This window comes from Salvelinus alpinus, chromosome 8, assembly GCF_045679555.1.
Source record: "Salvelinus alpinus chromosome 8, SLU_Salpinus.1, whole genome shotgun sequence".
In the NCBI taxonomy this organism is placed as follows: domain Eukaryota; kingdom Metazoa; phylum Chordata; class Actinopteri; order Salmoniformes; family Salmonidae; genus Salvelinus; species Salvelinus alpinus.
The window spans coordinates 29,809,696-29,826,665 of NC_092093.1; the positions used below are offsets into that span (position 1 = coordinate 29,809,696).

General features: G+C 43.9%; 1 protein-coding gene across 3 annotated transcripts in view; it reads left to right on the forward strand.

The window, feature by feature from the left end:
* LOC139582930 (calcipressin-2-like) overlaps positions 1-16,970 on the forward strand; it is a 121,556-nt gene that overhangs the window by 96,524 nt on the left and 8,062 nt on the right. For all 3 annotated transcript variants that reach the window (XM_071413408.1, XM_071413409.1, XM_071413410.1), the window contains 2 exons: positions 2,808-2,981; positions 8,336-8,507. In XM_071413408.1, coding sequence (XP_071269509.1) covers positions 2,808-2,981; positions 8,336-8,507 — 346 coding nt within the window. The remainder of the gene's footprint in view (positions 1-2,807; positions 2,982-8,335; positions 8,508-16,970) is intronic.

Sequence of the window (16,970 nt, forward strand, 5' to 3'; positions counted from 1 at the left end):
GCCTTTAAACAGCTTGTAAAATTCCAGAAAATGATGTCATCGCTTTAGAAGCTTCTGATAGGCTAATTGATATCATTTGAGTCAATTGGAGGTGTACCTGTGGATGTATTTCAAGGCCTACCTTCAAACTCAGTGCCTCTTTGCTTGACATCATGGGAAAATCAAAAGATATCAGCCAAGACCTCAGAAAGAAAATTGTAGACCTCCACAAGTCTGGTTCACCCTTGCGAGCAATTTCCAAACGCCTGAAGGTACCACGTTCATTTGTACAAACAATAGTACGCAAGTATAAACACCATGGGACCACGCAGCCATCATACCGCTCAGGAAGGAGAAGCATTCTGTCTCCTAGAGATGAACGTACTTTGGTGCGAAAAGTGCAAATCAATCCCAGAACAACAGCAAAGGACCTTGTGAAGATGCTGGAGGAAACAGGTACAAAAGTATCTGTATCCACAGTAAAACGAGTCCTATATCAACATAACCTGAAAGGCCGCTCAGCAAGGAAGAAGCCACTGCTCCAAAACCGCCATAAATAAGACAGACTACGGTTTGCAACTGCACATGGAGAAATGTCCTCTGGTCTGATGAAACAAAAATAGAACTGTTTCGCCATAATGACCATTGTTATGTTTGGAGGAAAAGGGGGAGGCTTGCAAGCCGAAGAACACCATCCCAACCGTGAAGCACGGGGGTGGCAGCATCATGTTGTGGGGGTGCTTTGCTGCAGGAGGGACTGGTGCACTTCACAAAATAGATGGCAACACGAGGCAGGAAAATTCTGTGGATATATTGAAGCAACATCTCAAGACATCAGTCAGGAAGTTATAGCTTGGTCGCAAACGGGTCTCCCAAATGGACAATGACCCCAAGCATACTTCCAAAGTTGTGGCAAAATGGCTTAAGGACAACAAAGCCAAGGTATTGGAGTGGCCATCACAAAGCCCTGACCTCAATCCCATAGAACATTTGTGGGCAGAACTGAAAAAGCGTGTGCGAGCAAGGAGGCCTACAAACCTGACTCAGTTACACCAGCTCTGTCAGAAGGAATGGTCCAAAATTCACCCAACTTATTGTGGGAAGCTTGTGGAAGGCTACCAAAAACGTTTGACCCAAGTTAAACAATTTAAAGGCAATGCTACCAAATACTAATAGAGTGAATGTAAACTTCTGACCCACTGGTAATGTGATGAAATAAAAGCTGAAATAAATCATTCTCTCTACTATTATTCTGACATTTCACATTCTTAAAATAAAGTGGTGATCCTAACTGACCTAAGACAGGGACTTTTTACAAAGATTAAATGTCAGGAGTTTAGAAAAACTGAGTTTAAATGTATTTGGCTAAGGTGTATGTAAACTTCCGACTTCAACTGTATATTGTTCACTTGTCCTGTGAATGACCTGGTCTATGAACTCTATCTGCTTGGGTCATCCTGGGGTCATGAGGTGGGACCATAGAGGACAGACCGCTCTCTAGAACATAGCTACAGTAACAAATCAAATCAAATTGTATTTGTCACATACACATGGTTAGCAGATGTTAATGCGAGTGTAGCGAAATGCTTGTGCTTCTAGTTCTGACCATGCAGTAATATCTAACAAGTAATCTAACAATTTCACAACAACTACCTTATACACACAAGTGTAAAGGAACGATTAAGAATATGTCCATAAAAATATATGGATGAGCGATGGCCGAACGGCATAGGCAAGATGCAGTAGATGGTATAGAGTACAGTATATACATATGAGATGAGTAATGTAGGGTATGTAAACATTATATAAAGTGGCATTGTTTATAGTGGCTAGTGATATATTTATTACATCCTATTTTGTATTATTAAAGTGGCTAGAGATGAGTCAGTATGTTGGCAGCAGCCACTCAATGTTAGTGATGGCTGTTTATCAGTCTGATGAACAGAGATGTTGTGTCAGAGATCAGCCCTGAGGCTGAGAGAATTTCCCAGAACTGACTGTCTCCCATCTTCTCCTCTTTCCCCTCGCTCTGCCTACCTCTGTATCTATATTCCCTCACTTTGTCTCTCCCCCCCCGTCTCTCTTTCTCTCTCCCTTCTCTCTCTGTCCTCTCTCTTTCCTCGCTTTATGGAGCACAGGGCAGGTCTGGGATGTGAGATTATCCTCAAATTAGACAACTTCATTAGCTCTGCTCTCCAGCATTAATGCTAAACGAGCGGCTAGGCTAGATTCCAACGAACCAACCGCACGCACACACGCACGCACGCACGCACGCACGCACGCACGCACGCACGCACGCACACACACACACACACACACTAATGATCTCACCAACACTAATGATAACAAAGCATCTATAAATAGGCTGAGTGAGTGACAGAGGGAAGTGCCACTCAACTTGACCTTTCTGTGGTGACACCTCTCCTTGAGGAATACACAGATCTATCAAGACTAGAGGAAACCAGCAGCACTAAGGAGGACAGGACAGACAGCTCCTTATCTCTCTCTCTCTTGCTCTCCATCTCTCATCTGGCCAGGTTTAATGAATGGGAGGTTTATTGGTTAGGCAACAGAAAACATAGTCTTGTTTACACCCAGTAAAGAGACCTGCAGCATCCTCTGTCCATGATAAACAGCTTATTAACTGGAGAAAGGATTCTGTGTTTCCTGGAGGAGGCTGCAGGGAACCTCACCCCAGACACTGCTTCACGTCTCCCTCTCCCTCCGTCTACTGTATTATTCATGCCTTGGCATTTACCACCTGAAACCATATTATGCACAACCTCATCTGTGGTTTGTTTTTGTCTCTCTATATTGGCTTTGTTCAGGAGATGTTCGAGTCCCTGTTCCTGGCCTACGATGAGCGAGTGACGTTTCAGCTGTTCAAGAGCTTCCGGCGTGTCCGCATCAACTTCAGCAACCCCAAAGCAGCCGCCAGCGCCAGGATAGAGCTGCACGAAACGCCCTTCAGAGGCAAGAAGCTCAAACTCTACTTTGCCCAGGTCAGTAGCTATACAGTACAACAAGCAGGACTGACTGCCAACAGACTGGGACTTTGATTTACCCCTTATGTTAGTTCTGTTGTCTATTGCTGGAAGGAAAGGACACATTAAAGTGATGCTCCAGAGCTTTTGTTTAATTTCAGCAGTAGTTTTGAAAGTAGTGCTCACGAACCAAAATGGGTCCCCAAAAACATTGTACAAATGTGTACTACATCATCCATTTTGTATGATATGTTACATCCTGCAAAACATTTATATATATATATATATACAGTTGAAATCGGAAGTTTACATACACTTAGGTTGGAGTCCATTAAAACTCGTTTTCAACCACTCCACAAATTTATTGTTAACACAAACTATAGTTTAGGCAAGTCGGTTAGGACATCTACTTTGTGTATGACACAAGTAATTTTCCAAAAATTGTTTACAGACAGATTATTTCACTTATAATTCACTGTATGACAATTCCAGCGGGTCAGAAGTTTACATACACTAAGTTGACTGTGCCTTTAAACAGCTTGGAAAATTCCAGAAAATGATGTCATCGCTTTAGAAGCTTCTGATAGGCTAATTGACATAATTTGAGTCAATTGGAGGTGTACCTGTGGATGTATTTCAAGGCCTACCTTCAAACTCAGTGCCTCTTTGCTTGACATCATGGGAAAATCAAAAGTAATCAGCCAAAAAATTGTAGACCTCCACAAGTCTGGTTCATCCATGGGAGCAATTTCCAAATGCCTGAAGGTACCACGTTCATCTGTACAAACAATAGTATGCAAGTATAAACACCATGGGACCACACAGCCATCATACCGCTCAGGAAGGAGACGCGTTCTGTCTCCTAGAGATGAACGTACTTTGGTGCGAAAAGTGCAAATCAAATCAAATCAAGTTTATTTTATATAGCCCTTCGTACATCAGCTAATATCTCAAAGTGCTGTACAGAAACCCAGCCTAAAACCCCAAACAGCAAGCAATGCAGGTGTAGAAGCACGGCGGCTAGGAAAAACTCCCTAGAAAGGCCAAAACCTAGGAAGAAACCTAGAGAGGAACCAGGCTATGAGGGGTGGCCAGTCCTCTTCTGGCTGTGCCGGGTGGAGATTATAACAGAACATGGCCAAGATGTTCAAATGTTCATAAATGACCAGCATGGTCAAATAATAATCAGGAGTAAATGTCAGTTGGCTTTTCATAGCCGATCATTAAGAGTATCTCTACCGCTCCTGCTGTCTCTAGAGAGTTGAAAACAGCAGGTCTGGGACAGGTAGCACGTCCGGTGGACAGGTCAGGGTTCCATAGCCGCAGGCAGAACAGTTGATCAATCCCAGAACAACAGCAAAGAACCTTGTGAAGATGCTGGAGGAAACAGGTACAAAAGTATCTATATCCACAGTAAATAAGTCTTATATCGACATAACCTGAAAGGCCACTCAGCAAGGAAGAAGCCACTGATACAAAACCGCCATAAAAAAGCCAGACTACAGTTTGCAACTGCACATGGGGACAAAGATCGTACTTTTTGGAGAAATGTTCTCTAGTCTAATTAAACAAAAATAGAACTGTTTCGCCATAATGACCATTGTTATGTTTGGAGGAGAAAGGGGGAGGCTTGCAAGCCGAAGAACACCATCCCAACCGTGAAGCACGGGGGTGGCAGCATCATGTTGTGGGGGTGCTTTGCTGCAGGAGGGACTGGTGCACTTCACAAAATAGATGGCATCATGAGGCAGGAAAATTCTGTGGATATATTGAAGCAACATCTCAAGACATCAGTCAGGAAGTTATAGCTTGGTCGCAAATGGGTCTTCCAAATGGACAATGACCCCAAGCATACTTCCAAAGTTGTCGCTAAAGGACAACAAAGTCAAGGTATTGGAGTGGCCATCACAAAGCCCTGACTTAAATCCTATAGAACATTTGTGGGCAGAACTGAAAAAGCATGTGCGAGTAAGGAGGCCTACAAACCTGACTCAGTTACACCAGCTCTGTCAGGAGGAATGGTCCAAAATTCACCCAACCTATTGTGGGAAGCTTGTGGAAGGCTACCCGAAATGTTTGACCCAAGTTAAACAATTTAAAGGCAACGCTACCAAATACTAATTGAGTGTATGTAAACGTCTGACCCACTGGGAATGTGATGAAAGAAATGAAAGCTGAAATAAATCATTCTCTCTACTATTATTCTGACATTTCACATTCTTAAAATAAAGTGGTGATCATACCTGACCTAAGACAAGGAATTTGTACTAGGATTAAATGTCAGGATTTGTGAAAAACTGAGTTTAAATGTATTTGGCTAAGGTACAGTGAGGGAAAAAAGTATTTGATCCCCTGCTGATTTTGTACGTTTGCCCACTGACAAAGAAATTATCAGTCTATAATTTTAATGGTAGGTTTATTTGAACAGTGAGAGACAGAATAACAACAAAAATATCCAGAAAAATGCATGTCAAAAATTTTATAAATTGATTTGCATTTTAATGAGGGAAATAAGTATTTGACCCCTTCTCAATCAAAAAGATTTCTGGCTCCCAGGTGTCTTTCATACAGGTAACGAACGGAGATTAGGAGCACACTCTTAAAGGGAGTGCTCCTAATCTCAGTTTCTTACCTGTATAAAAGATACCTGTCCACAGAAGCAATCAATCAATCAGATTCCAAACTCTCCACCATGGCCAAGACCAAAGAGCTCTCCAAGGATGTCAGGGACAAGATTGTAGACCTACACAAGGCTGGAATGGGCTACAAGACCATCGCCAAGCAGCTTGGTGAGAAGGTGACAACAGTTTCTGTGATTATTCGCAAATGGAAGAAACACAAAAGAACTGTCAATCTCCCTCAGCCTGGGGCTCCATGCAAGATCTCACCTCGTGGAGTTGCAATGATCATGAGAACGGTGAGGAATCAGCCCAGAACTACACAGGAGGATCTTGTCAATGATCTCAAGGCAGCTGGGACCATAGTCATCAAGAAAACAATTGGTAACACACTATGCCGTGAAGGACTGAAATCCTGCAGCGCCCGCAAGGTCCCCCTGCTCAAGAAAGCACATATACATGCCCGTCTGAAGTTTGCCAATGAACATCTGAATGATTCAGAGGACAACTGGGTGAACGTGTTGTGGTCAGATGAGACCAAAATGGAGTTCTTTGGCATCAACCCAACTTGCCGTGTTTGGAGGAGGAGGAATGCTGCCTATGACCCCAAGAAACCATCCCCACCGTCAAACATGGAGGTGGAAACATTATGCTTTGGGGGTGTTTTTCTGCTAAAGGGACAGGACAACTTCACCGCATCAAAGGGACGATGTACGGGGCCATGTACCGTCAAATCTTGGGTGAAAACCTCCTTCCCTCAGCCAGGGTATTGAAAATGGGTCGTGGATGGGTATTCCAGCATGACAATGACCCAAAACACACGGCCAAGGCAACAAAGGAGTGGCTCAAGAAGAAGCACATTAAGGTCCTGGAGTGGCCTAGCCAGTCTCCAGACCTTAATCCCATAGAAAATCTGTGGAGGGAGCTGAAGGTTCGAGTTGCCAAACGTCAGCCTCGAAACCTTAATGACTTGAAGAAGATCTGCAAAGAGGAGTGGGACAAAATCCCTCCTGAGATGTGTGCAAACCTGGTGGCCAACTACAAGAAACGTCTGACCTCTGTGATTGCCAACAAGGGTTTTGCCACCAAGTACTAAGTCATGTTTTGCAGAGGGGTCAAATACTTATTTCCCTCATTAAAATGCAAATCAATTCATAACATTTTTGACATGCGTTTTTCTGGATTTCTTTGTTGATATTCTGTCTCTCACTGTTCAAATAAACCTACCATTAAAATTATAGACTGATCATTTCTTTGTCAGTGGGCAAACGTACAAAATCAGCAGGGGATCAAATACTTTTTTCCCTCACTGTATATGTAAACTTCCGACTTCAACTGTATATATATATATATGTGTGTGTGCGTTTGTGTTACAAATTAGTAAGTGCTTAAGATCTTGGGCTGCATCTTTAAAACACAAGCTTTAGTTAGGGTGTGTAGTTCAGGGAAAAACTGTGTTTATGGAAAATAGTCTCATGTTTACATTTTGTCACCGATGCAGTGTGACTAATAATAAAACCCTCTCCAGGGTGTGTGTGTGTGTGTGTGTGTGTGTGTGTGTGTGTGTGTGTGTGTGTGTGTGTGTGTGTGTGTGTGTGTGTGTGTGTGTGTGTGTGTGCACGAGTGTTTGTGCCCTCCTCCTTGCAGAAGCAGCTTGTGATTGCTCCACATTAGCCAATAGGCCTGTCTAATTCCTCTCCCAGTGGTTATCAGGGTCACAAGCGCTCCGCTGAAGCAGAGAGAGAGAGATGAAGTCCATGACTTCTATTCCTGTTAGAGATCATATCTGCAGGCCGGTGTGTTACGCTGTGCTGCCTGGAGACTGGACGACACAGACACTTCACAGCACTCTGATGATCTACATGTGATCTGGACCTATTAGCTGTTAGTCAAGATGACAGGCCAGGTGGTGATGTGGCTCTGTAACCCAGTAAACTAGTGTTGGTCCTGGAGAGCAGGGAGGTCTGTAACCCAGTAAACTAGTTTTGGTCTTGGAGAGCAGGGAGGTCTGTAACCCAGTAGACTAGTGTTGGTCCTGGAGAACAGGGAGGTCTGTAACCCAGTAGACTAGTGTTGGTCCTGGAGAACAGGGAGGTCTGTAACCCAGTAGACTAGTGTTGGTCCTGGAGAATAGGGAGGTCTGTAACCCAGTAGACTAGTGTTGGTCCTGGAGAGCAGGGAGGTCTGTAACCCAGTAGACTAGGGTTGGTCCTGGGGAACAGGGAGGTCTGTAACCCAGTAGACTAGTGTTGGTCCTGGAGAGCAGGGAGGTCTGTAACCCAGTAGACTAGTGTTGGTCCTGGGGAACAGTGGAGAGGAACCCATGGCCCAGACAATGATCCTTCCCAGTCAGTGTCCTTTAACCTCAGCTCTCTGGCTGGCTGAATCAGGTCTCAGCAGGACCCTTGGAACTAAGATGTGGAACTAACTGACTGTCTGGAGTGTATAATCGTACAGCCTTGTCCTGGATTATTTTTTAAAAAGCCAATCACTAAGAGACATCTGATTCACTAATTATTGGTCTGTATCTCCCCCCCCCCTCTCTCTATCTCTCTCTCTCTATCCCTCTATCCCTCTGTCTGTCTGTCTCTCTGTCTCTCTGTCTGTCTCTCTCTCTCTCTCTCTCTGTCTGTCTCTCTCTCTCTCTCTCTCTCTCTCTCTCTCTCTCTCTCTCTCTCTCTCTCTCTCTCTCTCTCTCTCTCTCTCTCTCTCTCGCTCTCTATCCCTCTGTCTCTCTATCCCTCCCTCCCCCAGGTCCAGAACCCAGTATCAGATGGTGATAACCTGCACCTGGCTCCTCCCCAGCCCTCTAAACAGTTCCTCATCTCCCCTCCCGGCTCGCCGCCCATTGGCTGGCAGCAGATAGACGAGACCACGCCCGTCATCAACTACGACCTGCTCTATGCTGTGGCCAAGCTGGGCCCCGGTGAGTCATACCACTAGTTACACACTACATGCTGTTTTTCATTCTCTCCGTTACTCTCCTTTTCGTAGCGCGACCGCTCTCTTTCAGTTTTACTTTCTCTGTCTCCACCTTTCTCTCACACCTTTCTGTTGTTCTCACTGTTTCACTCCTTCGGTCATTTCTGTCTCTCATTCTCTTTCTTATCTTCCTCTTACACGCTGTTCTATTGGCTCACATCTCTCACTTCCTCCGTCAATATATCCAGTGATACGTGATGTAATAGGACATCCTGGAGCACCTCCCCTCGGTCAAGCAGGACGTCAGGTCACATTCTTCTTGTTTAAAAGGTACACCGGTCAGAACCTGTACCTTTAAATGTTATTGGTATTCATAGAATAACATCCTCTAGTGCCGGTCCCTGTGTGTCCTATAATCAGCTTTAATGCCCTCTGTATAGGACACTAAGCCGTAGAGACTAGAGGAGAATTTCTATTGGCTGAACCCAGTGTTGGAGACAATAAAGGTATTGAGTAACAAAACTTGTCACTTTGATTGAAGGCAACAAGTCAAATGTAATATACAACCATTTTTAAGTAACGAATCCCCACACTGCCTGAATCCCAGTTGACCTTCCGATGCATCAGGAAGTTTTACTGCCGTGCAATGTAAAGCCATTTGAGTCCTTAAAAAGTCTTTATGATCATAACAAGAGTATCAACTCCTGTATATTTCCACCTCAGCTTATAGGGAAGGTTGTGTTCTGGCGTTTATGACCGTTTGTGGTGGACCACCCACGTAGACCGACAGAGTAGGTGACCGCCCGGGAGGTGACCGTCCATTTCATTGAAGATGAGTCAGGTCACCCTCTCTACTCCCCAGCTGTTGGTCTGATTACGTACTGTAGCCTACTGTTCCCATTGGAAACATGGTCCACCAGGTTGATTACAGGCAACAAGCCATTTACACATGTATTTAAACTGAGGAGGGACATTCCACACAAGGTTGTCTCACATTATAGTATAGTCCCAGAGTCCATCTCAAATAGTCCTGTATTTAGATCCATGGACATGTTTAGCGCTGTCTGTCACAGGCTATGTAATACTACCTAGTAGGTTTCCTATGAAATCTATTGATTCAAAATAATTTCACACACAATAGAATATGACCGAGGTTGAGATGGAGCGACTTGTCATGTCGGTAACATCTCTCACTGGTTTAAGACATGGTTGTGATTTAATGAACAGCACTCCAGTCAGAATGTATCCTATCCTCCTTCGCTCCCCGCTGCTCCAGTCTGCCTCTGTTGTCCATGCCATCAGAGGGGCCGTGCTACTTCACTAAATTGAATTTGCCGCCGACTTGAAAGCGCCGCGACCCAAAGCAGTGCCCCTCTCTTCACAAAGGTTCCGCTGCACGTCGTCATGTCAACCATGAATAATGCATGAGGGTGAGAGACGTTAACGACCTGTCACTACTGACTCCCTGTACACTAATGGTTTATTCATCTCTGCTATGAGAGGAATATCGACAAGTCTCTCTCTCTCAACCTCCCCAACTCTCCTCTGGGATATAGTCACCTCAGCCACCATGTCATTCAGTCAGGAGAGAGTGACAACCACAATTGTGTCTGGCTTGATAATGATGGCTGTCTTTGAGTAAGAGGTTTAGTCAGAGCAAGCAGCGGATGCAAATGGGAATCAGTCAGCTGTTATGTCTTCTTGTCGTTTGAAATAGACCTAAACGGAGTGTCAATCATCTTTTTGTCTGGCATGTCTGGCATGTTTTTTTATATCTCACTAAATGCCTGATACTAGAGTGCTTTTTGTCCAGCAAAAAGCCAAGTTTGGTGATTACATAGTGTCCAGTAGTTAAGCTGTGAAGCTAGCCTACTATTTTCTTACAATGCTTCATCTCAGTGTGTATGTAAATGTACAGGGATTATATTCCATACAGCCAGAGTCAAGTCCATCTGCCTTCCTGGCCAGAGCCTCATTTTCTTATCAGAACAGCTGTTTCACAGATTCTTGCCATTCTGCTAATTTTAGCTTGACTTTGCTGGAGCTGCCAAACACATGGTTAACTCCCACGTAAATAAACCCTTACTCCCAGTCAATGATATGAAGGGAGGGAGAGAGAGAGAGATAACACCTGCAGTTTCTTGCTAACCTCTCCCTCTCACGCTCTCTCTCATTCCTTCTCCCTCCCTCTCTCGCTCTGCTCTTAAATAGATAATAAACAAATATTGCTACGATGGCACACCGTTTTTATTTTTATTCGTTCTGCCTTGTTCAGGGGCAGAACGACAGATTTTTACTTTGTCAGCTCAGGGATTCGATCTAGCAACCTTTCGGTTACTGGCCCAACGCTCTAACCACAAGGCTACCTGCCGTGTGGTATTTCACCCAATAGATATGTGAGTTTATTAAAATTGGGGTGGGTCTGTGTAATCTGAGGGAAATATGTGTCTCTTATATGGTCATACATTTGGCAGGAGGTTAGGAAGTGCAGCACAGTTTCCACCTCATTTTGTGGGCAGTGTGCACATAGCCTGTCTTCTCTTGAGAGCCAGGTCTGCCTACAGTAGCCTTTCTCAATAGCAAGGCTATTCTCACTTTATTCTTAAAAATATATATATTTTACTAGGCAAGTCAGTTAAGAACAAATTCTTATTTTCAATGACAGCCTAGGAACAGTGGGTTAACAGCTTTGTCAGCTCAGGGATTAGATCTTGCAACCTTTCGGTTACTGACCCAACTCTCTAACCACTAGACTACCTCCCACCCACTTATTCTGTACATAGTCAAAGCTTTCCTTAATTTTGGGTCAGTCACAGTGGTCAGGTATTCTGCCACTGTGTACTCTCTGTTTAGGGCCAAATAGCATTCTAGTTTTCTCTGTTTTTTTGTTAATTCTTTACAATGTGTCAAGTAATTATCTTTTTGTTTTCTCATGATTTGGTGGGTCTAATTGTGTTGCTGTCCTGGAGCTCTCTCTCCCCCTAAATCCCATCAAAACACATCCCGCTGAGAGTTATCTCACTCTCTCTCGCTCCATCTATCCTCCCTCTCTCTCGGTCCCTCTATCCTCACCCTCGCTCCCTCTATCCCTCCTCCTCTCCCTGATCTGATACGCTGGGGTCATCCCTATACCTCAGGGAATAGACTGCAAGACTGCATAGGCCCACTAACTGGAAGATACCATAGGCCTACAACTAAGATTGGTTACTCATATGAGTCCTCAAGATCAGTTGCATTTGAATAGAATGATCTTCCTGTATCTATCAAGATAGACATACAGTACACTTACAATCCTCTCATATTTACTGGAACACCATTTCATATTCATATTGAGTTCCTGTTTGATATTACGCACATCTATTATGATGTAATAGTAGTGGATAGTGGTACTGTAGGTAGTGATTCACCTAGTCCAATGAAGCACAAGATGGTGAAAGTGATCTTACCCGTCACTGTAACCAGGCTCATTGTGTACGGGACATTGACAGGCTTCATACTGTATAATAACTCTACAGACGGTTAGAGTTGGTTCTAAGCAAATCTCCCATTCATAGTCATTAACACTGTAGGTGTACTTGTTAGTGGAGCCCAGGCCCTGTTAGTATGGGTCAGCCTGGGCTACAGGTACGTCTCTCTGGGGCCGAGAGCTCTCTCTCGCTGGGTGTAAACCCCCAGGACAGCTGGAGGTTACCACCATACACCAGCCACTTCATGGCCTCACAGCCCTCTAAGTCGCTCTATATGGTGTCTAACTTTTACAAGCACAAAAATATCCCACTTGAAACGTTCCTTTACTAGTCAACCATGCAGGTCCCCTCACAAGCACACAGTGATACATCTGGTGGAACCCACAAACCCTATAAGTCCCTTTCACTACTAACTGAATCACTGTAAGTGTATACAGCACATGAAATGTCTCTCAAGTGACTGCATTCTTTCCTCTGTTTAGGGACTACAGTGGGTTGCATAAGATATTCATTTAAAGGATATTGCATATTCATGGGAGTGGAGCAGAGCAGGATCAAACTGGTCTTTACCTCCTGTATCGCTGGCCTTTCGTTTATACACTGACCTAGAATCAGAAGTGGAGCAGAGGCTGTCTCTGAACTCAGAGGTCAGAGACTGACATGAGGTCAGGGAATCGTAGTGCTTGAAGATGACTGTGTGAAAACAGTGTCTTTGGAGTAGAGGGTAAATGGTATGTACTGTAAGCAAGTGGGAATGGTTATTATCTGACATGTTTAGAACACTTCAAGTGCAGCAGCTAAAATGTGATTGGGCTAACAATAACGATGCCTTGGTGGTGAATATTTCCTGGTACACTGAAGTAGCACTTCAGTGATAAGGCCTGGTCATATGCCTTTTATGTCATGGAATAGAGTGCAGTATGTATATGAACGTACACTTTTAAAACCCTGTTTAGACTGATGTAAGGCTGTAGAGTTCAGTTTGTATAGAAACATTTTATTTTAAAGCTCTACCTTTTAAACTGTAAACATTACAGGCGCTTACCATAGCTATCTGGCATACATCATTAGTGTATGTTTGTGTGTATGCGTACGTGCATACTCCATAGTGTGTGTGTGTGTGTGTGTGTGTGTGTGTGTGTGTGTGTGTGTGTGTGTGTGTGTGTGTGTGTGTGTGTGTGTGTGTGTGTGTGTGTGTGTGTGTGTGTGTGTGTGTGTATGCGTACGTGCATACTCCATAGTGTGTGTGTGTGTGTGTGTGTGTGTGTGTGTGTGTGTGTGTGTGTGTGTGTGTGTGTGTGTGTGTGTGTGTGTGTGTGTGTGTGTGTGTGTGTGTGTGTGTGTGTGTGTGTGAGAGAGCGCATTGCAGGCTTTTATTCTTCAGAGTATTAGTGGAGAGGCTTTAAGGGTTAGCACTACTGAGAGAGTTGACTCAGTCAGTCTGGTGTTTCACGTTCATTTAACAAACAAATGATGGAGTTAAGAGAGAATAGAGTATTATCTTTGAATATTAACCTTCATATATTAGTTTATTGACACCGTCTTTAAGCTGTAAACATTGTAATGTTTCTGCTGTTTCCTAACTACATTAAACTGTCTCAACTCATCCCCATTAAAACCAGCAGCAAGAGAAAGACCAAAACTGCAGGGCTTTGCATATGGTTACAGAAACAAATTACTCATTCCTTATACATACCTTGATCATGTCAGATTGACCTATTCCAGCGTGGCAATAATAGCCAGTTACACAAGGAGAGGAAGTGTTTGTGTGTGTGTGTCGTGTGTGTGTCGTGTGTGTGTGTGTGTGTGTGTGTGTGTTTGCACTGGCAATTTTTTTTTTTTTTTTTTTTTTTTTTAAATTTTATCCCCTTTTCTCCCCAATTTTCGTGGTATCCAATCGCTAGTAATTACTATCTTGTCTCATCGCTACAACTCCCGTACGGGCTCGGGAGAGACGAAGGTCGAAAGTCATGCGTCCTCCGAAGCACAACCCAACCAAGCCGCACTGCTTCTTAACACAGCGCGCCTCCAACCCGGAAGCCAGCCGCACCAATGTGTCGGAGGAAACACCGTGCACCCGCCCCCCTCAGTTAGCGCGCACTGCGCCCGGCCCGCCACAGGAGTCGCTGGAGCGCGATGAGACAAGGATATCCCTACCGGCCAAACCCTCCCTAACCCGGACGACGCTAAGCCAATTGTGCGTCGCCCCACGGACCTCCCGGTCGCGGCCGGCTGCGACAGAGCCTGGGCGCGAACCCAGACTCTGGTGTGCACTGGCAATTTTAACATGTAAATCTTGGTGGGGCAAGATTTGCATGTCAGCAAAGCCACTACACAACACAACACTAAACAATACATTGATTGCACTATAACGGTGACAAACGGTGCCCACAAACTGTTAAGGCCAACATAAAGCTGTCCCAACAGCAGAGTTTTCTTTTCAGCAGCATGGAGTTAATCCTTACCACCGCTATACCTGGCTATCAGCAGAGCCTTGTCTGGTAGGCAATCCTTCATTTTGATTAAGACATTAATGAGCGAGCTAGGACGGACGTAGTCAATATAACTTTTGAAATGTACAGCGACAGAATTCAGAACATGGGCTGTTCTTACAGTATTCTCCCTGTACACCAAGTCAGAACAGTAGGATAAATAAAGGGGGTATATAAGCAGACAATGAAAGCTCTTACAATATTCGATTATGACATTTCTCTTAAACAGGCTTTAGGCTACATGTGCACCACTAAGTCAGAACAGTAGGCTAAGTTATGAGGGGGAAGGGACCAAATGATTAGGGTGAGGCACATGGGCTACTAACAGCTTACTACACAACATACATTTAGTATTACTTTCTTAGCTACAGAATACATATCTCCCTGGAATATTACATCATTTATGCAGCAGCATACAATACATTTTTGGACTCACCTTGTTGTGCTGTGCTCACTTGAACAGGAAGTTGGCACGGTGGTCCTTCTTGTGGGCAAATTTTGTCATAAAACTTTGTCATCAAAGTCTGGCATTCTCTGGATTTATGGTGCTTTCAAGACAACTGGGAAGTCTGAAAAAAACAAGGTTGAATCATGATGTCAGTGATCTTCAGGGAGCTCTAGAAAGAGGCCAGAGTTGCCGACTTGGAATTCCGAGTAGGATGACCGTTCAAAATTTTTCCAGTCGGAGATAGTTTTTTTCAGGTTCCCAGTTTTGTTGGACTCACTGAAGTCTGAGATTTCCCATTTCTGAGTTTACAGTTGTTTTGAACATGGCAGAAGTCATGCTGGATTGATAACATGGCCAATGTATTCAACCATTTCTGGTCCATGGTGTTCCGTGTGAATGTTTATCTTTTTAAGCTCGGAAAAGAGACACTTTCAGACGGATGTTTTAAACCCAGACCTGGACCACACACACTCTCCACCGAATAGCAGGCAGTTGAAGCAAAATAGTGATTGCTTTGCAATGCTTACAGTTAGCCACTGATTCCTTCCAAACCACTCATTGTTGAAGTTGCGATTTCTGACTTGTTGTGTAATGTTTATGGCCGATGAGCACCGATACGTTTTATCTATAATTTCTCTTCATATGACAAGGATTGAAAAGGATTTGCCAGTAGATTGTCGATGTGATTCATGAAATTCTTGAAATCAGTCCAATCAAAGCTACGGTAGATATAACGTGATTTGTCATTATTTTATCTGTGGTCAATGACCTTGAGCCTTCTTGGATGGGCACTTCTAATGTAAATCTATAGCAGCACCCAAGGGGGCTTGAACTTTCAAGCTCTCCCTGTAGATTTCGCGGTGACGTAATGTCCCCATGAATGACAGAACACTGAGCCAATCACGGTGCAACTAGAGAAGATTACCAACCCCTACTCTCTGTATTTTTACTGGCTGCCCACCACAGAAAGCACTGAGCTAGGCTGAAACAAGTAAGAAAGCAAAAATGTATGCGGCTTTATTAACTCAATATTTATAGATTTTACAATATTTTACATTGTTATCAAACTGATATATGACATGTATTAATGCCAAAATAACAAACAAAACAGGCTCAAAACAGGTGAATGACGGGTCGCCACTATGTGTGTGTGTGTGTTTGTGTGTTTGTGTGTGTGTGTGTGTGTGTGTGTGTGTGTGTGTGTGTGTGTGTGTGTGTGTGTGTGTGTGTGTGTGTGTGTGTGTGTGTGTGTGTGTGTTTGTGTGTGTGTGTATGTGTTTGTGTGTGTATGTGTTTGTGTGTGTGTGTGTGTATGTGTTTGTGTATGTGTTTGTGTGTGTGTGTGTTTGTGTGTGTGTTTGTGTGTGTGTGTTTCATCCAGTGCTTCCACATGAACGCCAGCCTTCAGAGAGACTAGCTGAGTGTAGTGTGATTACGGCTCCACCAGTCTGCCTCCCTCCAACACAAGCCCTCGTTAAGGAGAGAATGCTTTTGTTGTTCCCAGCTTGTTTACAAGGCACGTATCCAGCCTTTACTCGCTCTCTCACTAAGCCTGAGAAATAAAAACATTTGAGGTGCATCTGTGGGCAAGGGGGTTGCCATTACTATACCAGGGTCTGGAGCTGAAGGAACAGTGGTACAGTACTGTAGTAATACTGTAGTAATACTGTAGTAATACAGTGAAATCATGGCTGGGTCTATTGGCCCTTATAGTATACAGTAGAATAGATAAGGTCTTTAACATTTTTATTTCACATTCTAGTCATTTAGCAGACTCTCTTATCCAGATCTAATTACAGGTAGTGCATTCACTTTAAGTTAGCTAGTTGGGACAACCACATATCAAAGTCATAATAAGTGCTAGTTTCCCTCAATAAAGCAGCTCTCAGCAAAGCCAGCGCTAGTAAGAAAACATTTCCACACTAGAACAGATGATGTCAGTGAATGGCATGCAGCAAACATATCAAATCAAATGTTATTGGTTGCGTACACATATTTTGCAAATGTTATCGCAGGTGCAGCAAAATGCTTAGGTTTCTAGCGCCAACAGCGCAGTAATA